This window comes from Thamnophis sirtalis, unplaced genomic scaffold (assembly GCF_051295495.1).
Source record: "Thamnophis sirtalis isolate CommonGarterSnake01/CBP01778 unplaced genomic scaffold, rThaSir2_p1.2 scaffold_4, whole genome shotgun sequence".
In the NCBI taxonomy this organism is placed as follows: Eukaryota; Metazoa; Chordata; class Lepidosauria; order Squamata; family Natricidae; genus Thamnophis; species Thamnophis sirtalis.
In genome coordinates this window covers 118,345,873-118,364,096 of record NW_028261384.1, presented here as the reverse complement: position 1 = coordinate 118,364,096, position 18,224 = coordinate 118,345,873, and the positions used below count along the sequence as shown (strand labels likewise).

General features: G+C 37.2%; 1 protein-coding gene across 1 annotated transcript in view; it reads right to left on the bottom strand.

The window, feature by feature from the left end:
* Positions 1-18,224, bottom strand: part of CACNG6 (calcium voltage-gated channel auxiliary subunit gamma 6) — a 62,277-nt gene that overhangs the window by 3,971 nt on the left and 40,082 nt on the right. The window contains exon 2 of the mRNA XM_014052460.2: positions 1,755-1,829. Within this exon, the coding sequence (XP_013907935.1) occupies positions 1,755-1,829 (75 nt within the window). The remainder of the gene's footprint in view (positions 1-1,754; positions 1,830-18,224) is intronic.

Genomic DNA, 18,224 nt, shown 5'->3' with positions numbered 1-18,224 from the left:
GTGCCATAATTTATCACAATCAGAACCATGAGCCAAACCTAGCAAATCATAGGTCTGACCAAGGGGTGGTGGTGGACACAAATTGGATCTGGCCTTTTCTTTTGGCAGTGACTACATGATCAGGATGTTGCCACCTGTCCCTTATCACTTTGGAGTTTTCCATAGCATCCTTCCTCAGCAGGGAGGCCGAGACTCTTTAATCAGCTCATCCCATGGACTTAAAGGGTTTGAGAGGAAGTTTATGTTTTTTCCTGAGATTTTGATTAACATTTTCATTGATGCTTCAGTTACCATTTGGAATGAGGTGTAGTAGTAAAATCTCTGAGGGAGATGGGCAGTTGAGAAATACGAAATACAAACAAACAAAATTTTAGGTTGGATTGCAAGTATGCATGCCAACCTTTGTCATGTTGTGTCATTTCCCAAAGGTGCTTTTCCAGAAGATAATTGGATTTTCTTGTACTTTCTCTCTTTCCTAAAAGACAACTGGACTTCAAGAAAGTCCAGTTGCCTTTTGAAAAAAGCACCTTTGGGACATCGATGACCTGGATTATTGAAATTCTCTATAGATATTTGTTGTGGCTTGTAGATAAAGAAGATAAAGCACAGAAGAGACACCGAGATTTGCCTGGGAGAAAACTAAGAATGAATCTAGCCAGACATAGATAAAAGCTTTTGTTAGAGACTATGATGTAGTGCTAAGGGTGGCAAAAAAAGGTTTATTTCTCCATCCTTCTCTTCTACATATTGGCCAATATCCCTGTGCAGGGCAATCTAGATCCTTCTAGATATTGGAGCATCTGCAAAACCCCTATGAGTGCTATTCAAGTCACCCGGTGGACAACATTGCTCAGATTCACTATGAGTTGGCCTTCAGCTAGACAAGTCCTGAATAGGTGGCTGAAGCAGTCTTCTGATGTTATCAGGGATAAGTTTGAGTGTGTTAGTACTGAGAAAATGAACAACATCCTTGGAGTTGTGGGTGTGGCCAACTGTGTATTAAATCGATGCTCTTCCTGGTTGATTGAGACCTCTGGGGATGGAGCATGTGCAGGGATAAATGTGTCTTTGAGAAGTGAGATGGTTCCACTGGCTTTGAAAAAAGATAGGAGTGTGCCTCTTCTTCAAGAGACTCTCCTTGGATCTAGTTGATCAGGACAACTTTCATCCAGTCTCCAATTGCAGGCTCAGAAAATGTAAATGTTAGCTCATATTCAAAATCTGGTTTGAATGGGAGAATGCTACATGTTCAACCCACATTAGAGCAACAGGTTAGAATTGTGTCAATCATTTAAAGCAGGGTTTCTCACTCAGCAACTTTAAGATGTATGCACTTCAATACCCAGAAATCCCCAATCAGTCCATGCTAGCTGGGGAATTCTGGGCATTGAAGTCCATATATCTTAAATTTACTTAGATTACACTGGTTTAGAGGGATGCTTTTCAAGACAGACAAATGGCTCACCCCTTTCTCCTTCTATTCAGCATTATTATTGAATAATAAACAGACAATTCAACAAGAGAGACCACTTAGAACAACAGAAATGTTATGCATTGTCCTTAATGGCAGGTTTGAGAACAACTGTAGTGAAGCCCTCTCATCAATTCAGGTAGTCCCTCTCCAAACCTTGAATCAGCATATGAACCAAAAGCTTTCTAGTTTCAAAAGTATGGGATGCAGAAGGCTCTTGACTGTCACATGTAGCTCCTTTTTTCTTCCTGTCATACAACCTGAACACCTGCGATGGACTTACCCTTTTTTGTAGTCCTTAGGAAGATGTTGGCATTCTCCCCAGTGGTGAAGAATTTGAAATAAGAACAGTTAGCTTCTGAAAAAAAAAAAAGCATTTAACTCATTTGTCATTAAGGTATACCACAGGCAATCCTCGACCATTTGTTTAATGACTGTTCAAAATTATGATGGCACTGGAAAAAAGTGACTTACAATGGGTCCTAGCACTTCCAACTATCACATGTCTGCGGTCACATCTCCATGGTCATGTGTTCAAAATTTAGGTGCTTCACAATTGGCATGTATTTATGATGGTTGTAGCATTCTGAGCCACATGATTATTATTTGTGCTTACCAAAGGGGCTTCTGGCAAGCAAAGTCAATGGGGGTAAAAAAAAGGTCTTAAAATCACTTATATTACAATTAACCAGTGAAACAGGTTACCTTCAGAAGTTGTAAATGTTTCATCACTGAAGGCTTTTAAGAAAAGATTGGACAGCCACCAATCTCCTGCTTTGGCAGGGGGTTGACTAGAAGACCTCCAAGGTCCCTTCCAGCTCTATTCTTTTTGATTGATTGTTGGTATCACTTGGCAATGGACAGTTGGACAGTTCAAATCAAGGATTAATTTACTATATTCCTCCTCCTCCCTCTCTTCAAATCATCTCAAACAAAATTCATTTCTCATAAATCTCTCAATATTTCTTCCACTTTAGGTACTTAAACAATAAAACAAAACCTAGTCCAAAAAAGGACATTAATTTTTTGTTTTCTTTCCAAATACTGGCTATATAAAATAGTTCTAGCAATGAAACTTGAAAATTGCCATGAATTTAAGAAAATCCTCCCAGGAACTATACTTTATCTGTGGAAATGTTTTGCCATCTCATATAAACTATCATAAATCTCCCCTTGTAATCCTTTTTCAGAGTAATTCCTTTCGCCTGTCCAGTTTCAGAAACAGCCATACTCAGACCTTTCTTTTGGACAGTACTGGAGACTGTTTCTGACATCAAATTTCTCCTCTGAAATAAAATCTCTTTCTCAGAGACCACAGAATTGCTGCCCTGGTTACTATTAATAATTTAATTACCTACACCACAACGTACTATTTTTGTACGTCTTTCATGCTAAATAAATGTTGGTATACATCTTTGCCAAATATTCATGATCCAAGCTTTCAAACATCAAACGTAAGATGATAAATTAAAACAATGCACAGGATTACAAACATGTTTTAATTGAAAAGGATGAAGGAATGTTTCATATTAGACAATAACTTGATTAGGTTTTATCTTTATAAGACCATTTAAGTTTTTGTACGTAATGTGCTTTTGCTGCATTTTAATGAATGCTTCATGATAGGAAATATTTTTGTATCAAAATTCAGATTACAATTTAGATGCAGTGAAGGTTGAAGCAAAGAACTGTGGTTGAGAAAATAACTTGTCATTATTTAAACATTATTTAAACTGTCAATGCAATGACCGTTTGTTAGGATATTTAAATTTAGTAGCTGGGACAGTAAAGTGTATAATGGGCTAGCACAGACACTTGTAGATGATTGGTCAGAGAGTGCAGAATCTTGCATGAGGTAATCTATACTATGATTGGTTGCTGTGGGTGTAAAGGGGAGTTCCCTTTTCCCCCGCCTTTTTCTTCTGTGTGTTGTGTATGCTGTTCATGATTTACCTCATGATGTTAGTGTGTTTTCCTGACTATCTTGTCTGCTGTAAATATAGACATTAATATATTTATTTATATAAAAAGACAAGCTTGTGTCAGCGTCTCTGATTTTATTTGGACACTTGCTTAGCAATTCCCTGACATTGTAAAACTGAAAATATGCATTTCTTGTTTTCATGAAACATTTGCCTAAAGTTTAAACATTGAAAAAAAAAAACCCAGAGAAAATAGATTAATTTTATATTGAATACTTTTTCAGCATATAAAGCAAAGTACATCTTTGGTCAAAATCAGTTTACTTGCCAACAGATCATAAGAGTTTCTAAGATGAATTAAAGACTTGGATCACAATTAAAAGGATGAAAAATACAATTAATTATGTGTGTTGATAGCTGAATACAGTGGTGAAATAGATGTATAGATAGTCCTCAACTTACAACCATAGTTGGGACCAGAGTTTCCTTTACTAAGCAAGATGGCTGTGACTTGTGCCTGATTTTATGACCTTTTTGTCATGGTTGTTAAGCAAATCAGTTCAGTTATTAAGTGAATCTCACAATCATTAAGTGAATCTGACTTCCCCCATTGACTTTGCTGTTGAGGAAGATCACAGATGATGATCACATGATCCTGGGAAGCTGCAATTATAGTAAAATCCAACCTGCTTGCCAAGGGCCTAAATTTTGATAATTAGACAATGCTGCAATGGTTGTAAGTGTGAGGATCAGTTGTAAGCCACTTTTTGTTTGTCATTATAACTAATTTTAACTCATATGAGTTATAGTCCAAAATGTTTTGATGGCACTATGTTGCAGAAAGATTACACATTGTACTTATATGATTTAATTATTTTAATGAAAGATTCCTGAAGTAACTTCTTGGCAATTTCCTCTTGAATTAATTACAATTACAGTTATTTTTTTCAATTTGGGGAGGCATTACTTAACAAAAAAATAAGGAAGACAGGAGAAGAAAAGAACAAAACGTTTTTATATGAGAATTCCTATGCATATGCACACACATAATAAACCAATAGTATCATTTTAGTTTTTCATAGTTTCAGTAAAGGATGAATGTAGTACTCTGTGGATTGAAGAGCTGATGTATTTTGTGGCTTATGAATGAGCTGCTTTCAGATGCAAATGATGTAAAGCAGTTGCAATTAAAATAACAACTATAATCCCAGTGTATTTCTGCTGGTGCATGCTTTTTCCAAGTTGCCAACAACTTCTTACAGCGCTCCCCTTTATATCATTATATATTATATAAAAAAATTGTTGCCTGCCAGATGTTTCTGCCACAAAAACCATGAAAAATGTGAAAAGAAAACACTTTTTCCTTTTAAGCATTCTTTGGCTTTGTGGACTGACATGGCCACCAGTTTTTCCCTGCATATCTGCAATGCACCGGCTGATTCTGCAGTCCTAAGAACTAGCGATTTGCTCCTGCTTTTTTTCCCCATAACTCAAAAATATTGTTCAAATACATATATACTGTGTACAGTATATAAGGATACCGGTAGTAGAAAGGTTAAGAAACCCAGGCAATGAGAATGAAATTCCTGCAGTTGCTAATCTCTCCCTTTACATATGAACCAATTTATAAACTTTATTCAAGAGAGAGGCAATTTCTACAATTTGGCAACTGAAGCAGAGGGTTTGGAGCCCTTTCCCCCAAGATATTTTTTATGATTCATGCCTCAAGCCTTGTCTTTTCCAAGTTTTTTTCCACAACCCAGTGGAGTGGATTTAATTGTGTCCCCAAAGGAAAGCTTGAGCAATAACTGCATCTTTTTGAATTGGAGAAATTCCAAGTAGCTGCAGGGCACAAGTCCTCTGTGGATACAGAGTGGAGAGACAGAAAGAAGATTGCACTTAGATTCACTATGATTTAAAATTATGGCACCCTCCCAAAGCAGGATTCCTTGCCCAACCTGGCAGATTTTTGTTCAATGCAAAAATTATTTTTATGGGACTGAATTGGTGAGAAAAGATACCCACTTTACACAGAATTGTAAGTTAGAAGCTGGCTGGCTAGGGACAATGCGTTTTCAAAATAGCAAGACTTGATAGCAAGGAACCTGTGAGATGTTTAACTCAGGAGGAAGTAGAGATTTGAGGTTTATGCTTCAGGGGTTTATGCTTCAGGACTGCCAGTAGGCAAAGCATTAAAAAAGTCATGATGGCAGCCACTGCCATGCAATCAAAGCCCCGGCCCCTTTTTACCCACATCAGGATGTGCTTTTAATCTGCATGTTTATGCCATCGTCCTCTTGGCTGTGTATTCACCATTCCCTGCAAAATCCCCTGAAAAAGTCATCCATTTCTTACCCAATAATGGCAATAGAGGAGTTCTATGACAGATATGAGATCATTTCCATGTCAGAGTGATTAGATGTGCTAATTACAGGTAGTTCTCAAGTTACAACCACAATGGAGCCCAACATTTCTGTTCCTAAGTGAGACATTTGTTTTTTACTGACAGTTAGAACAATTAATCCGTGGAAGAGAGGTGGGCTTCACATAATTTAACAACTGATTTGCCTAGTGCAGAACCGAAAAAGTGAGCATGTGCGCTTCTCTCTCACACACACCTTCCATGCTTGCACACGGCATCAAACACACAGCGATTTAATGCACATGGCTTCCAGCAAACCTTCTCGGGCAGCCTCAAAGAGTTGAGCGGGCACGGTGCGGAAATTAGCTGCGCTGCATGGGCGGAGCCAGCGAGCCAGAAAGTGAGATATATAGGATGGGATATCACCAGGGCAGGGTGGTGGACCCAGCCAGTGATTGGAACTACTGGTACTGGTGAACCGGTCCAAACTGGCAGCAGCCCACCTCCGCAGTGGAACAACTTTCCTCCAGAAATTGTAAATTTTCCAACACTGGAAATTTTAAAGAAGATATTGGATAACCATTTGTCTCAAATGGTATAAGGTTTCCTGCCTAAGCAGGGTGTTGGACTAGAAGACCTCCAAAGTCCCTTCCAACTCCCTTCCACTTCTGTTCTATGCTGTTCTGTTCTATTCTTATTCCTATTCCTTTCTAGTCTAGTCTAGCCTAAGGTAGCCTAGTCTAGTCTACTTATTCAACTGTAGAGATTCTCAGTCTTTCAGGTCACGGTGGTCCCAAATGTGCTTTTTCAGGAGGTAACGACTTTCTTGTTTTCCTTTTGATGACGTTTAAGTGCTCATCCAAGAAGCTCATCTCATCCATTCCGTACTATCCTGTCAGAGCTGAAGAAGCTTCTTGGATGAGAAGCAAAACATCTTCAAAAGAAAAAACAATTACCTCCTGAAAAAGCACTTTTGGGAATTGTTAAGATAATTTTGCCTCATTTTTACAACCATTTTTGTCATAGTAGTTAAGTGAATCATTGTAGTTATTACGGTAAGCTAATAACACTATTGCTAAGTGAATCTGGCTTTCCCATTGACTTTGATTGTCATATCGCAAAAGGTGATTATATATTCTGGGACACTGCAACCAACATAAATATGAGTCAGCTGCCAGACATCTGAATTTTGAACATGTGATCAAGGGGATGCTGCAAGAATCATATGTGGAAAAATGGTCATGTCACATTTTTCAGTGTCATTATAATTTTGAACAATCACTAAACAAAGTGTTGTTCACCAAGGACTACCTACATAGTCAGATGCAAACTAAAGTCCTAAGAAAGAGAGATTTCAGGTCTGGGATCTGTATCTTCTTGTGTTTTGATACGCTTCACCATTGTTAATATCAGTACTAAGTACCAGTAGTCCAGACAGTTGGATCCAGCTCAGTCAAAGGCAAGGATGGTTCTTTTTATAGAAAGCTAAGACAGTTAGTTATCAACTAACAAGTGGCCTCAATTCCCTTTTGTTCAGGTGATGCTTTTGCCCACCCCAGGAGACGGTGATATGAAGTCCTACTAAAGGCACTCACTCAGCCTTGTCATATTAAGAAAGAATCGTTTCTGAACATAGTTGTGATGGACAGTTGGAAACAGCCTTTTCCAAAGTCATACCAAGCCATCTGATAAAAATCACTGGGAGTATCTTACTCATGACACAAATTAGCCAAGAGCTGTGACTTTTGCTCTGAAATTACAACATTTTTGCCTTTAAGCCATAGAGATGAAATTTATCTGTTTATATAATCAATCTATAATATAGATCTTTTTCCCTTTAATTCTGACCTTCCACCTAAGTTTCTTCTATGCCTCAAGTTTCTGGTATAGCTTCCTGCCATTCTGAAAGTGGCCAACACCCCAAAACATTAGTTGATACCCTAAAAATTTAAAATATTTCCTCAACTAGAAAAAAAAACCACCTCAGAAAACCATGCCTCAGATTTGAAAATAGTCATTGCATTTTGCATCCTGAATTGTGATCTGTGTTATTCTTCCAAAACATTAAATATGACCCTTCCCAAGCGTTTATCAGGGCATTTACAGGGAGTGATCAAAATCAAGATGGCAGTCACAACTTCACAATTAAAGTCTTTCTTTCTGAAGAAAGAGAAAAGATACTGGAGAAAGGCACCCAGTTTTGATCCAAAAGGTATCCAGTTTTAATCCAAAACTCCTAATATGTTTCAAACTGTGCTTTTTGTTCAACCATAATTAAGAGGGAATATATATTTATTGTGGGTAGCCGTTTTTGAAAGTAACAATCCATCACAATAGGTTCTCCCCACCATTTTTTTTAAATCCAACTGTGAGTCAACTACCAATTTGTACATATTTCCAGCACAGAATGATCCTTTCTTTCTGCTAATTCATTCTAGTCTGGTATAATAACAACAGATCTGATGAATAATCTTGTTTTCCTTTTAATAATCAAACATCTGTCCATTCACAAATCCTGTTCCATCAGATTGCAAAATCTGTGGTTTTCTTCCAAATGTATTTTCCACATAAATGACAAACTGAATAACTTATGACTTGTTAGTTATAAACCACAAAAACAGGATGCTCCATCAAGGAAATGACAAAATGTCTATTTCTCCTATTTGTCTCAATACAAGTATAAAAGTCCCTGCAAATTTTATCAACCATTAAATATTGCTTTTGGGTCATATTTCCTTTATTTTCCATAATTCCTGTATTTTGGGTGGTTGGATGAATAAGTCAAATATGTTGAGTGGCATATTTGCAATTTTAAAGTTCATGATGACTGCTTCACTTTATATCTGCTTGATTAACTCTATACTGTCAGGCACAAGAAATCAGGAAACAAGGCAGTTCAAATCAATGTGGGTTTGTTGTATATTTAAGATTTCGTACAAGAATCTGAACTATTAATGATCAAAGCAAATTGGCAATAAATAAGAGAATTCACTAATTCAACAGAATTAGATTTCTTGTGGACACAAAGTTATTCGAGACTGATAACGCACCTGATTCCTCCCTCCAATTCAGCCTGCTCATCTCCTACAAGTATTCTGATATTCTAGTTTTTATGGAGAGTTTCAGTGTAGTTTCTCAGTTTGTGAGGTTTTGCTGGCTATACAAGAGCTGTTGCTTTTGACTTGTTAGAGGATTCACAATTCCCAAGGGAACAAATTGAAACAATCATCTTCTGTTTCTTTCATCTGTAGATTCCTATCTTGCTGTTATTGAACAACTTTTAGCAAGAAATTTAACTGTTTCTTCCTGACCAAGTCACTAATATTTAACAAGCTGGAATCCAAATCTGGAGAGTATACAGGTAGTCCTTGACTTATGATCACAATTGAGCCCAAAATTTATGTTGCTAAGTGAGATAGTTGTTAAATGAGTTTTGTCCCATTTTATTACTTTTCTTGCCACAACTGTTAAGTGAATAATTGAAGTTGTTAAGTTAATAATCCAGTTGTTAAGTGAATCTGGCTTCCTCACTGATTTTCCTTGTCAAAAGTTGCAAAAAGTGATCACATGACCCCAAGACACTGCAACTGTCATAAATATGAACCAGTTGCCAAGCGTCTGAATTCTGTTCATGTAACCATGGGAATGCTGTAATGGTCATAAGTGTGAAAAACAGCCATAAGTCAGTTTTTAGTGCCATTGTACATTTGAATGGTCACTAAATGAACTGTTGTAAGTTGAAGACTAATAGATCCTTAACATGTAACATAATTCATCAGCCAGTGTACATTTTATTACAATTTCACTAATCCATTGTAAGCATGTTTGTTTTCCGTTTTTCATTTCAGTCTCCCTTTGTAGCCTGTATCAAGATCAACAAAGATTTGTTTTAATTTTTTTTTCAAACACTGGAGCAGTTGCTCCATTATGCAGATATCCCCCTCCATCTTTGGGGACTCTTATCTCATCCTCTTTTTTTCCCTCAGAATGCCCGGAGGTGTGCTCTGCAGTCTTGCAGATAAGGAGGATTTTTCTCTAGCTTTCAAACCAGAAGCTTCTGTTTACTCAAATAATATCTCCATTCTCCTTAGGGATTCTTTCAGATGTACTTCAGATCTTCCCTGATCCAAACTGAGGCTATCCTGAAGCATTAATGCTATTATTTCAGCATGTTAAAATGTTGGTGCAAAGACATTTGAAGGAAAGCCACTCTATCTTGCACTTCTGTGCCATTATTCTTGGATCAAATTTATGGTTCAGAGAGTCTGAGACTCTTAAAAAGAACATGCTATCCATCAGACACCCAGTACAGCAAGAGTCTTTATATGGCAACATTTTCTCTAAAATATTCCAAAGCTATTTTGTGTCTCAGTTCCCAGTTCTGACAGAAACAAGCACATTGTGGCTTACAGAACCAGAGATATTTACATGGGTGCCCCTCAGCTCTAAATTCTTTTACATTTCCAGGACATCCCATAAATTAAAGGTTTCCAGGAATATCTCAATAATGATACGTCTATTTTTCACAATCCTGGGAAGATAAAAATGGTCTGGGATATATTGCCTTGAGTTCCCTGCTTGAACAATAATTATAATAAAAAAAACAAAAGAGACCCTCCCTCTCGAGTTGATTCTCTTCTCTTTCTGCACTTCGTCAATTCAGAGATTGATGCGTTTCTGTAAAATTGCATTCCTGATTAACCATTAGTAGCTTGCAGCTTTGCAGCTAGGTTTGAATTCAGCAAGAACTGAATTAAAGGATATGTTTCTGAACCTATGCAGAGTGTTGAAGTAATACAGGTGGTCTTTGATTTAGAACAGATTAACAGAGTTGGAAGGGACCTTGTATGGTAGGTCATCTAGTCCAACGGTGCAGGGAACTCTACATTATTTCTGGCAGTCCAATCTCTTAAAAGCCCCCAGTGATGAAGCTCCCACAGCTTCTCAAGGTAAGTTGTTCCATTGGTTGATTGTTCTCAATGTCAGAAAAATTATCCTTATTTCTAGGTTGAATCTCTCCTTGATCAATTTCCATCCATTATTCTTGTCTGGCCTTCAGGTGCCTTGGAAAATAGCTTGACCCACCCACCTCTCTGTGGCAGCCCCTCAGATATTGGAACACTGCTATCATGTCTCCCTGGTCCTTCTTTTCATTAGACTAACCATGACAAAATTTCTGTAACCGTTCTTCATATGTTTTATTCTCCAGTCCCCTAATCATTCTGGTTGCTCTTCTCTGCATATTTTCTAAAGTATCAACATATTTTTTATAGTGTGGTGACCAAAACTGGATGCAGTATTCTAGGTGTGGTCTTACATTTGTTTAGCAACCATTCAAAGTTACAACAACACTGAAAAAAGTGACTTCTGACCATTTTCACACTTATGACTGTTGCAGCATTCTCATGGTCACATGATCAAAATTTAGGTGTTTGACAAATAAATAATATTTATGATTGTTACAGTGTCCTGAGATCATGTGATTCCTACTTGTGACCTTCCCACCAACTGTCCAACAAACAAAGTCAATGGGGAAAGCTGGATTTGCTTAATGACCACATAATACCCTTAACAATTGCACTGATTTGCTTAACAACCATGGCCCAAAAATTATAAAATTGGGCGCAACTCACTTAACAACTACCTTGATGAACAATGAAAATTCAAGTGCCAATTGTGATTGTAAGTTGAGGACTACCCGTACTGCTTCACTAAGAAAAATCAGTAGAAAATCCCACTAAAAGGAATGAACTGCTAATAATAATGGATGCAGAAAATGAGTCTAGCTATTCCTGAATGCTAACAGGCCTTCTCTCGCTTCTATCTCAATTATATCTTAAAGACAGGAAATACAGAGGGGGGAGAGGCAGAGGGAGAGGAAGCTCTTTTCATTTTGTAAACACAGAGACTCGTTTAACTAAAGTGAGAAACAAGCACAGAGACACTGTGGAGACATTTTCTCTGCCATTTTCTTTCTCTCAATCTTTGCCAGCATTGAAAAAAAGCTCCTAGGACAGAAATGAGGCATTTTCCAGTAATAATATGAACTTCACTTTGTCTCTTATGTTTCTGCATCATGTGCAAAGATATATGGGTAGTCCTCCACTTATAACAGTTCATTTAGTGACTATTCATAGTAGCACTGAAAAAAGTGACTTACAACTGCAATGGTTGTAGCATCCCTGGGGTCATGTGATCAAAATTTGGATGCTTGGAGGAGGAGCCAACGTCACGACGATATGGATGCTCCGAGGCTGCAGCCAATACTTTTGCCACTGGGTGGTCCAATCGGACCTAAACCATCCCAAAGAGATGGTGAACAGGAAGAATACGTCTTGCTGATCTCAGGGACATCGCAAAGTCCCTGAAAGAAGCAAGAGAAGTTCTTCAAGCCGGTGACAAAAAATCCAGCCAAGGCTGAGGAAGTCGGGGCGGCTCCAAAATGGAAGGATACGGAAAGAGAAAGTGTTTCCAGCTGGTGAGGAACTTTTACTGTTTTAAAAAGAGACTGCCTATAAAAAATTTAAAATTAATCTAAATTGGAGAACAGAAGAATCAAGCGGCGGAATTAAATTTGGAATGGTTTTGGGCAGTGGTTATCTTACTTTTTAAATGCTATCTCATGGATGGAATTTATGCAGGCCTTTTGAAATGGATGGATTAAGTTTTCTTCTATTTTTTCTTTTATTGTTCTCTGTAACCTATGGACTAAAGTTTTCCTCTTTCATGGCTGTGGGTAGTTTTCTAACTCATTTAAAGATTGGACTTTTTTTTCTAATTTGAAATACAAAAAGATACAAAAGAAATTAGATTTGTAACGGTATTACTGCTGCTCGGAGGCTGGGAGGGTTTGTGGATTGGAGTTTGTGTATTGAAAATGGAACAATTTTTTTCCCCTCCACTGATTGTTTTGTCTTGGCACTACAAGGTTTCACTGCTTGGCTACAGAGAGTGATAAGAAGAGAAGCACACAGATGTCTTTTTGAAGTATATTTTTAATCAGAGAAAAGTGAAAACAAAAGTTCTTTGTGAATCTATGTTTTAATTTTATTAACCTTACAACCTAGAGCAGCTGTGTTTGTCAGCTGAGAGGATGGCACAATTTCAAAAGGAAACAGATATCTCAAGTTTTCAAAAGATACTTCCAGAAATACAGAAATTATCAAATACATATAAAAGGATAGAGAAAAAACTAGAAGATTTAGAGCATATAACAATAAAATATGATGAAGAAATTGAAGATGTCTATCAAATGCAAAATGGGGTGGTTAAAACTCAAAAAATCGAAGTGGAAAATGAATATAAAGAGATTAAACCTGCTGATATTGATGGTGGTTGTTTTGTCTCTGAAAATGGAAAGAATGGAATAATGAAAGAGGAATTAAATGGAGAGGAAATTTATTCCAGAGGGCAAGATACAGAAGAAGACAAAACCAAAGAATCTATGGATTTAAAGAAAGAAATTCTACTAGCAAAAGCATTGATAACACTGCTGACAATAAAAGATAAGCTGAATAAGGAAACAAAAAGCGGGCATCAATATTATATGAGAGATCTTATAAGCAAGGAGTAGCTAAGAGGAGTCTATACAAAGCTGATCAAGAAGATGATTAGAGGACTGGCACCATAAATGGCAAAAGATATGAGACTGTTTTGCCTTTGGAAAGATACAGGTTGATAGATGGAAGAATATAATTTAAAACTAATTAAACTTAGTGAAATTTATTGACAATAGATATAGCTTAAATAAATAACTGATAATGTTACTAATGTATACAATGTGTAGTGTTATGATGAGTATAATTGGATATGAATATCGAATGGTACCCATGTAAGGAAGATGAGCAATCCCTTTGGATTATACATAAAGGATGATGATGATGATGATGATGATGATGATAATAATAATAACAACAACAACAACTCCGCCGTTGCCGGTCCCAAGCCTGGAGGAGAAAGGAGGAGGGTTGGGGTCAGGTTGGCAACTGGCCCCATAAAAAAACCCTGCCAACCCATACAATATGGTGAAAGAAACGAATAAAATTTTTATACCACATCGGTCGTTGTGCGGGTTAACAAGGGCCGCGGCAGATGTTGGGGTCCCTGGACATCCGTCGACAAGTGGGCTACAAGTGGACCAGCCAACAAAATGACAAAAATATAGTGCATATGAAAACCGTGCCATAATGGCCTGTTAGTACAACTCAGAGCCAGAAAAAAGAGGTTATTTAAAGCGAATGTATGAATTATGGAAAGAACAATATCCAGATTCAAATGTTAGTGAACAACGACTAGCAGATCAAAGGCGATTTATTATACGGAATAAAGTGTTTAGTGAAGTTGAACTTGAGGAAATTCAGGCAAATTGCAAAACCAAAAAAACAATATCACAAGCAGAAATAACTGATATTCAAGACACAACTAAAGACATTATAGTAGAACTCCCAGAAGAAGCTCTCGGGGAGGAAATAACACCACCACCACTAGAACCAGTTATCACTGAACCAACTGATGAACTAACTCAAAAACAAAAAGAATTGAAGGATAAGATCATGGAGCATTTTCTGCTTAATGAGGAAAGGTAACATTTACCATCACTAAAAACTGTGCCTAAGAAAATTTTGGCCCCTATCATGAAAATGGTTAATGCAGTGTTTTCAACAATTGAATCGGGATCCATCTTGGAAACGAACCAGTTAATGTACAGCGCAGCTGTAATAGTCACTAATGAACTAGGCATTAAAATCAAAGTACCTAGTCACACAACAGAAAAAGCATCAAAGCCAAAGTGGAAAATCCGATTAGAACAAAAAGTCAAAAAATTAAGGGCAGATGCTAGTAACTTAAAGAACATGCATGAGCAACGGCTTAAAAACAACAAAATCATAGATCGGCTAATCAGAAGATATAGATTGGATACAAGAAACATCAATGAAGCTGTAGAGATTGTAAAACAGTGGATAACAGCAACAGCTAGAAAAATTGAAAGATATGAGGCACGAATCATCCAATATAAACAAAATCAGCAATTTCGATCAGACCAACAGCGTTTTTATCAAAGTCTTAATGTGAATGGTGACACCAAAAGTGAAAAACCAGAAAAACAGGTCACAGTTGAATTCTGGAAAGAATTGGAAAATGCGAAGGACTACAATAAGGAAGCAAAGTGGATACATGACTTTGAGAAAAGCATTGGCAACAAACAAATGCAAGTATTAGAAATAACAACTGAGATGGTCAAAAATCAAGTAAAAAAGGTAAAGAATTGGACATCACCTGGAAAGGGCCAATTACATGGTTTCTGGCTCAAATATCTGACCAGTTTACATGCAATATTGGCCAGGCAACTGAAGGAAATTTTACAAAAGGGCCAAATTGATGAATGGTTGACAACTGGAAAAACATACTTGATTCAGAAAGATGCAACTAAAGGAACAACACCTGAAAACTACAGACCAATAACATGCTTGCCAACAACCTTCAAATTACTCACAGGCATTATTGCAGATAACATGATGGATTATTTGGAAACAAACAACATTTTGCTAGTAGAGCAAAAAGGCAACAAAAGAAGGAGCAGGGGCACAAAGATCAGCTCCTAATTGATAAAATGATATTAGAAAATTGTAAGAACAGAAAAACGAACTTGAATATGGTCTGGATTGATTACAAAAAGGCATTTGACTCACTGCCACATAGTTGGATCATAAAATGCTTAGAAACAACTGGCATTAGCAAAAATATTACATCCTTTACTGAAAAGGCGATGAAACAATGGAGAACTGAGTTGGCAGTAGGGAATGAGATCTACGGAATGGTTAATATCAAGCGAGGAATTTTCCAGGGTGATTCACTTTCACCTCTTCTCTTCATCATCGCAATGATCCCACTATCAGTAATCTTAAAAAAAAAAAATGAAATTAGGCTACCAAACAGCCAAAGAAGCTGAAAAGATTTCGCATTTACTATATATGGATGATTTGAAACTCTATGGAAAGTCAGAAATAGAAATCCAATCATTGACAAACACAGTCCGAGTATTCAGCACCGATATTTCAATGCAGTTTGGTATAGAAAAATGTGCCACTGTATCCATAAAAAGGGGCAAAATCACTGCATGTGAGGGAATTGAAATGCCCAATGGCCAACTAATTAAATGCAACGAAAATGAAGCCTACAAATACTTAGGCATTCTGCAGTTGGATAATATCAAGCATGGAGAAGTAAAAACTATTGTCAGGCAAGAGTACACCAACAGAGTTAGGAAAATTTTGAAATCTAAATTGAATGGTGGAAATACAATCAAGGCCATAAATACCTGGGCAATACCATTTGGACATTTTGGACCGAAAAATCAGGAAACTAATGACAATGCACTACAGTTTACATCCACGTGGTGATACTGATAGACTGTATCTGCCCCGAAAATCAGGTGGCAGAGGATTATTACAAGTGAAGCAAACAGTTGAAGAAGAAAAACATGCACTGGCTGATTATTTAAAAGAAAGTCAAGAACATCTATTAATCGAAGTAAAGAATAAAAATCTACCGAAGGCCCAACAGACGAAACAAGAATACAGAAAAGATGTGATAAAATCAAGAATGGAGAGTTGGCAGAACAAAGCACTACATGGCCAATTTCTGGAAAAAATAAAAGATAAAGTGGACAGTGAACAAACTTGGTTATGGTTAACAACAGGTACATTAAAGAAAGAAACAGAGTCACTACTCCTGGCTGCTTGGATCTGCACGCATATTACGAAAATACGTTACGACCTCCTAGCCCCCTGGGTGGGGCCCGACTAGTAACCAATGCCAAATCCGGCGAAACAACTGACCGCTGTGATACAATTGTATAATAATAATAATAATAATAATAATAATAATAATAATAATAATAATAATAATAATAATAAAAAAACTCCGCCGTTGCCGGTCCCAAGCCCGGATGAGAAAGGAGGAAGGTTGGGATCAGGTTGGCATCTGGTCCCGTAAAAAAAACCCCCGCCAACCCATACAATATGGTGAAAAAAACGAATAAGAATTCCATACCGCATCGGTCGTCGCGCGGGTTAACAAGGGCCGCGGCGGATGTTGGGGTCCCTGGACATCCGTCGACAAGTGGGCTACAAGTGGACCAGCCAACAAAACGACAAAAATATAGTGCAGATGAAAACCGTGCCATAATGGCCTGTTACTACAACTCAGAGCCAGAAAAAAGAGGATATTTAAAGCGAATGTATGAATTATGGAAACAACAATATCCAGATTCAAATGTTAGTGAACAACGACTAGCAGATCAAAGGCGATTTATTATACGGAATAAAGTGTTTAGTGAAGTTGAACATGAGGAAATTCAGGCAAATTGCAAAACCCAAAAAACAATAACACAAGCGGAAATAACTGATATTCAAGACACAACTAAAGACACTATAGTAGAACTCCCAGAAGAAGCTCTCGGGGAGGAAATAACATCACCACCACTAGAACCAGTTATCATTGAACTAACTGATGAACTAACTCAAAAACAAAAAGAATTGAAGGATAAGATCATGGAACATTTTCTGCTTAATGAGGAAAGGCAACGTTTACCACCACTAAAAACTGTGCCTAAGAAAATTTTGGCCCCTATCATGAAAATGGTTAATGCAGTGTTTTCAACAATTGAACCGGGATCCATCTTGGAAACAAACCAGTTAATGTACAGCGCAGCTGTAATAGTCACTAATGAACTAGGCATTAAAATTAAAGTACCTAGTCACACAACAGAAAAAGCACCAAAGCCAAAGTGGAAAATCCGTTTAGAACAAAAAATCAAAAAATTAAGGGCAGATGCTAGTAACTTAAAGAACATGCATGAGCAACGACTTAAAAACAACAAAATCATAGATCGGCTAATCAGAAGATATAGATTGGATACAAGAAACATCAATGAAGCTGTAGAGATTGTAAAACAGCAGATAACAGCAACAGCTAGAAAAATTGAAAGATATGAGGCACGAATCATCCAATATAAACAAAATCAGCAATTTCGATCAGACCAACGGCGTTTTTATCAAAGTCTTAATGTGAATGGTGACACCAAAAGTGAAAAACCAGAAAAGCAGGCCACAATTGAATTCTGGAAAGAATTGTGGAAAAATGCAAAGGACTACAACAAGGAAGCAAAGTGGATACATGACTTTGAGAAAAGCATTGGCAACAAACAAATGCAAGTATTAGAAATAACAACTGAGATGATCAAAAATCGAGTTAAAAAGGTAAAGAATTGGACATCACCTGGAAAGGACCAATTACATGGTTTCTGGCTCAAATATCTGACCAGTTTACATGCAATATTGGCCAGGCAACTGAATGAAATTTTACAAAAGGGCCAAATTGATGAATGGTTGACAACTGGAAAAACATACTTGATTCAGAAAGATGCAACTAAAGGAACAACACCTGAAAACTATAGACCAATAACATG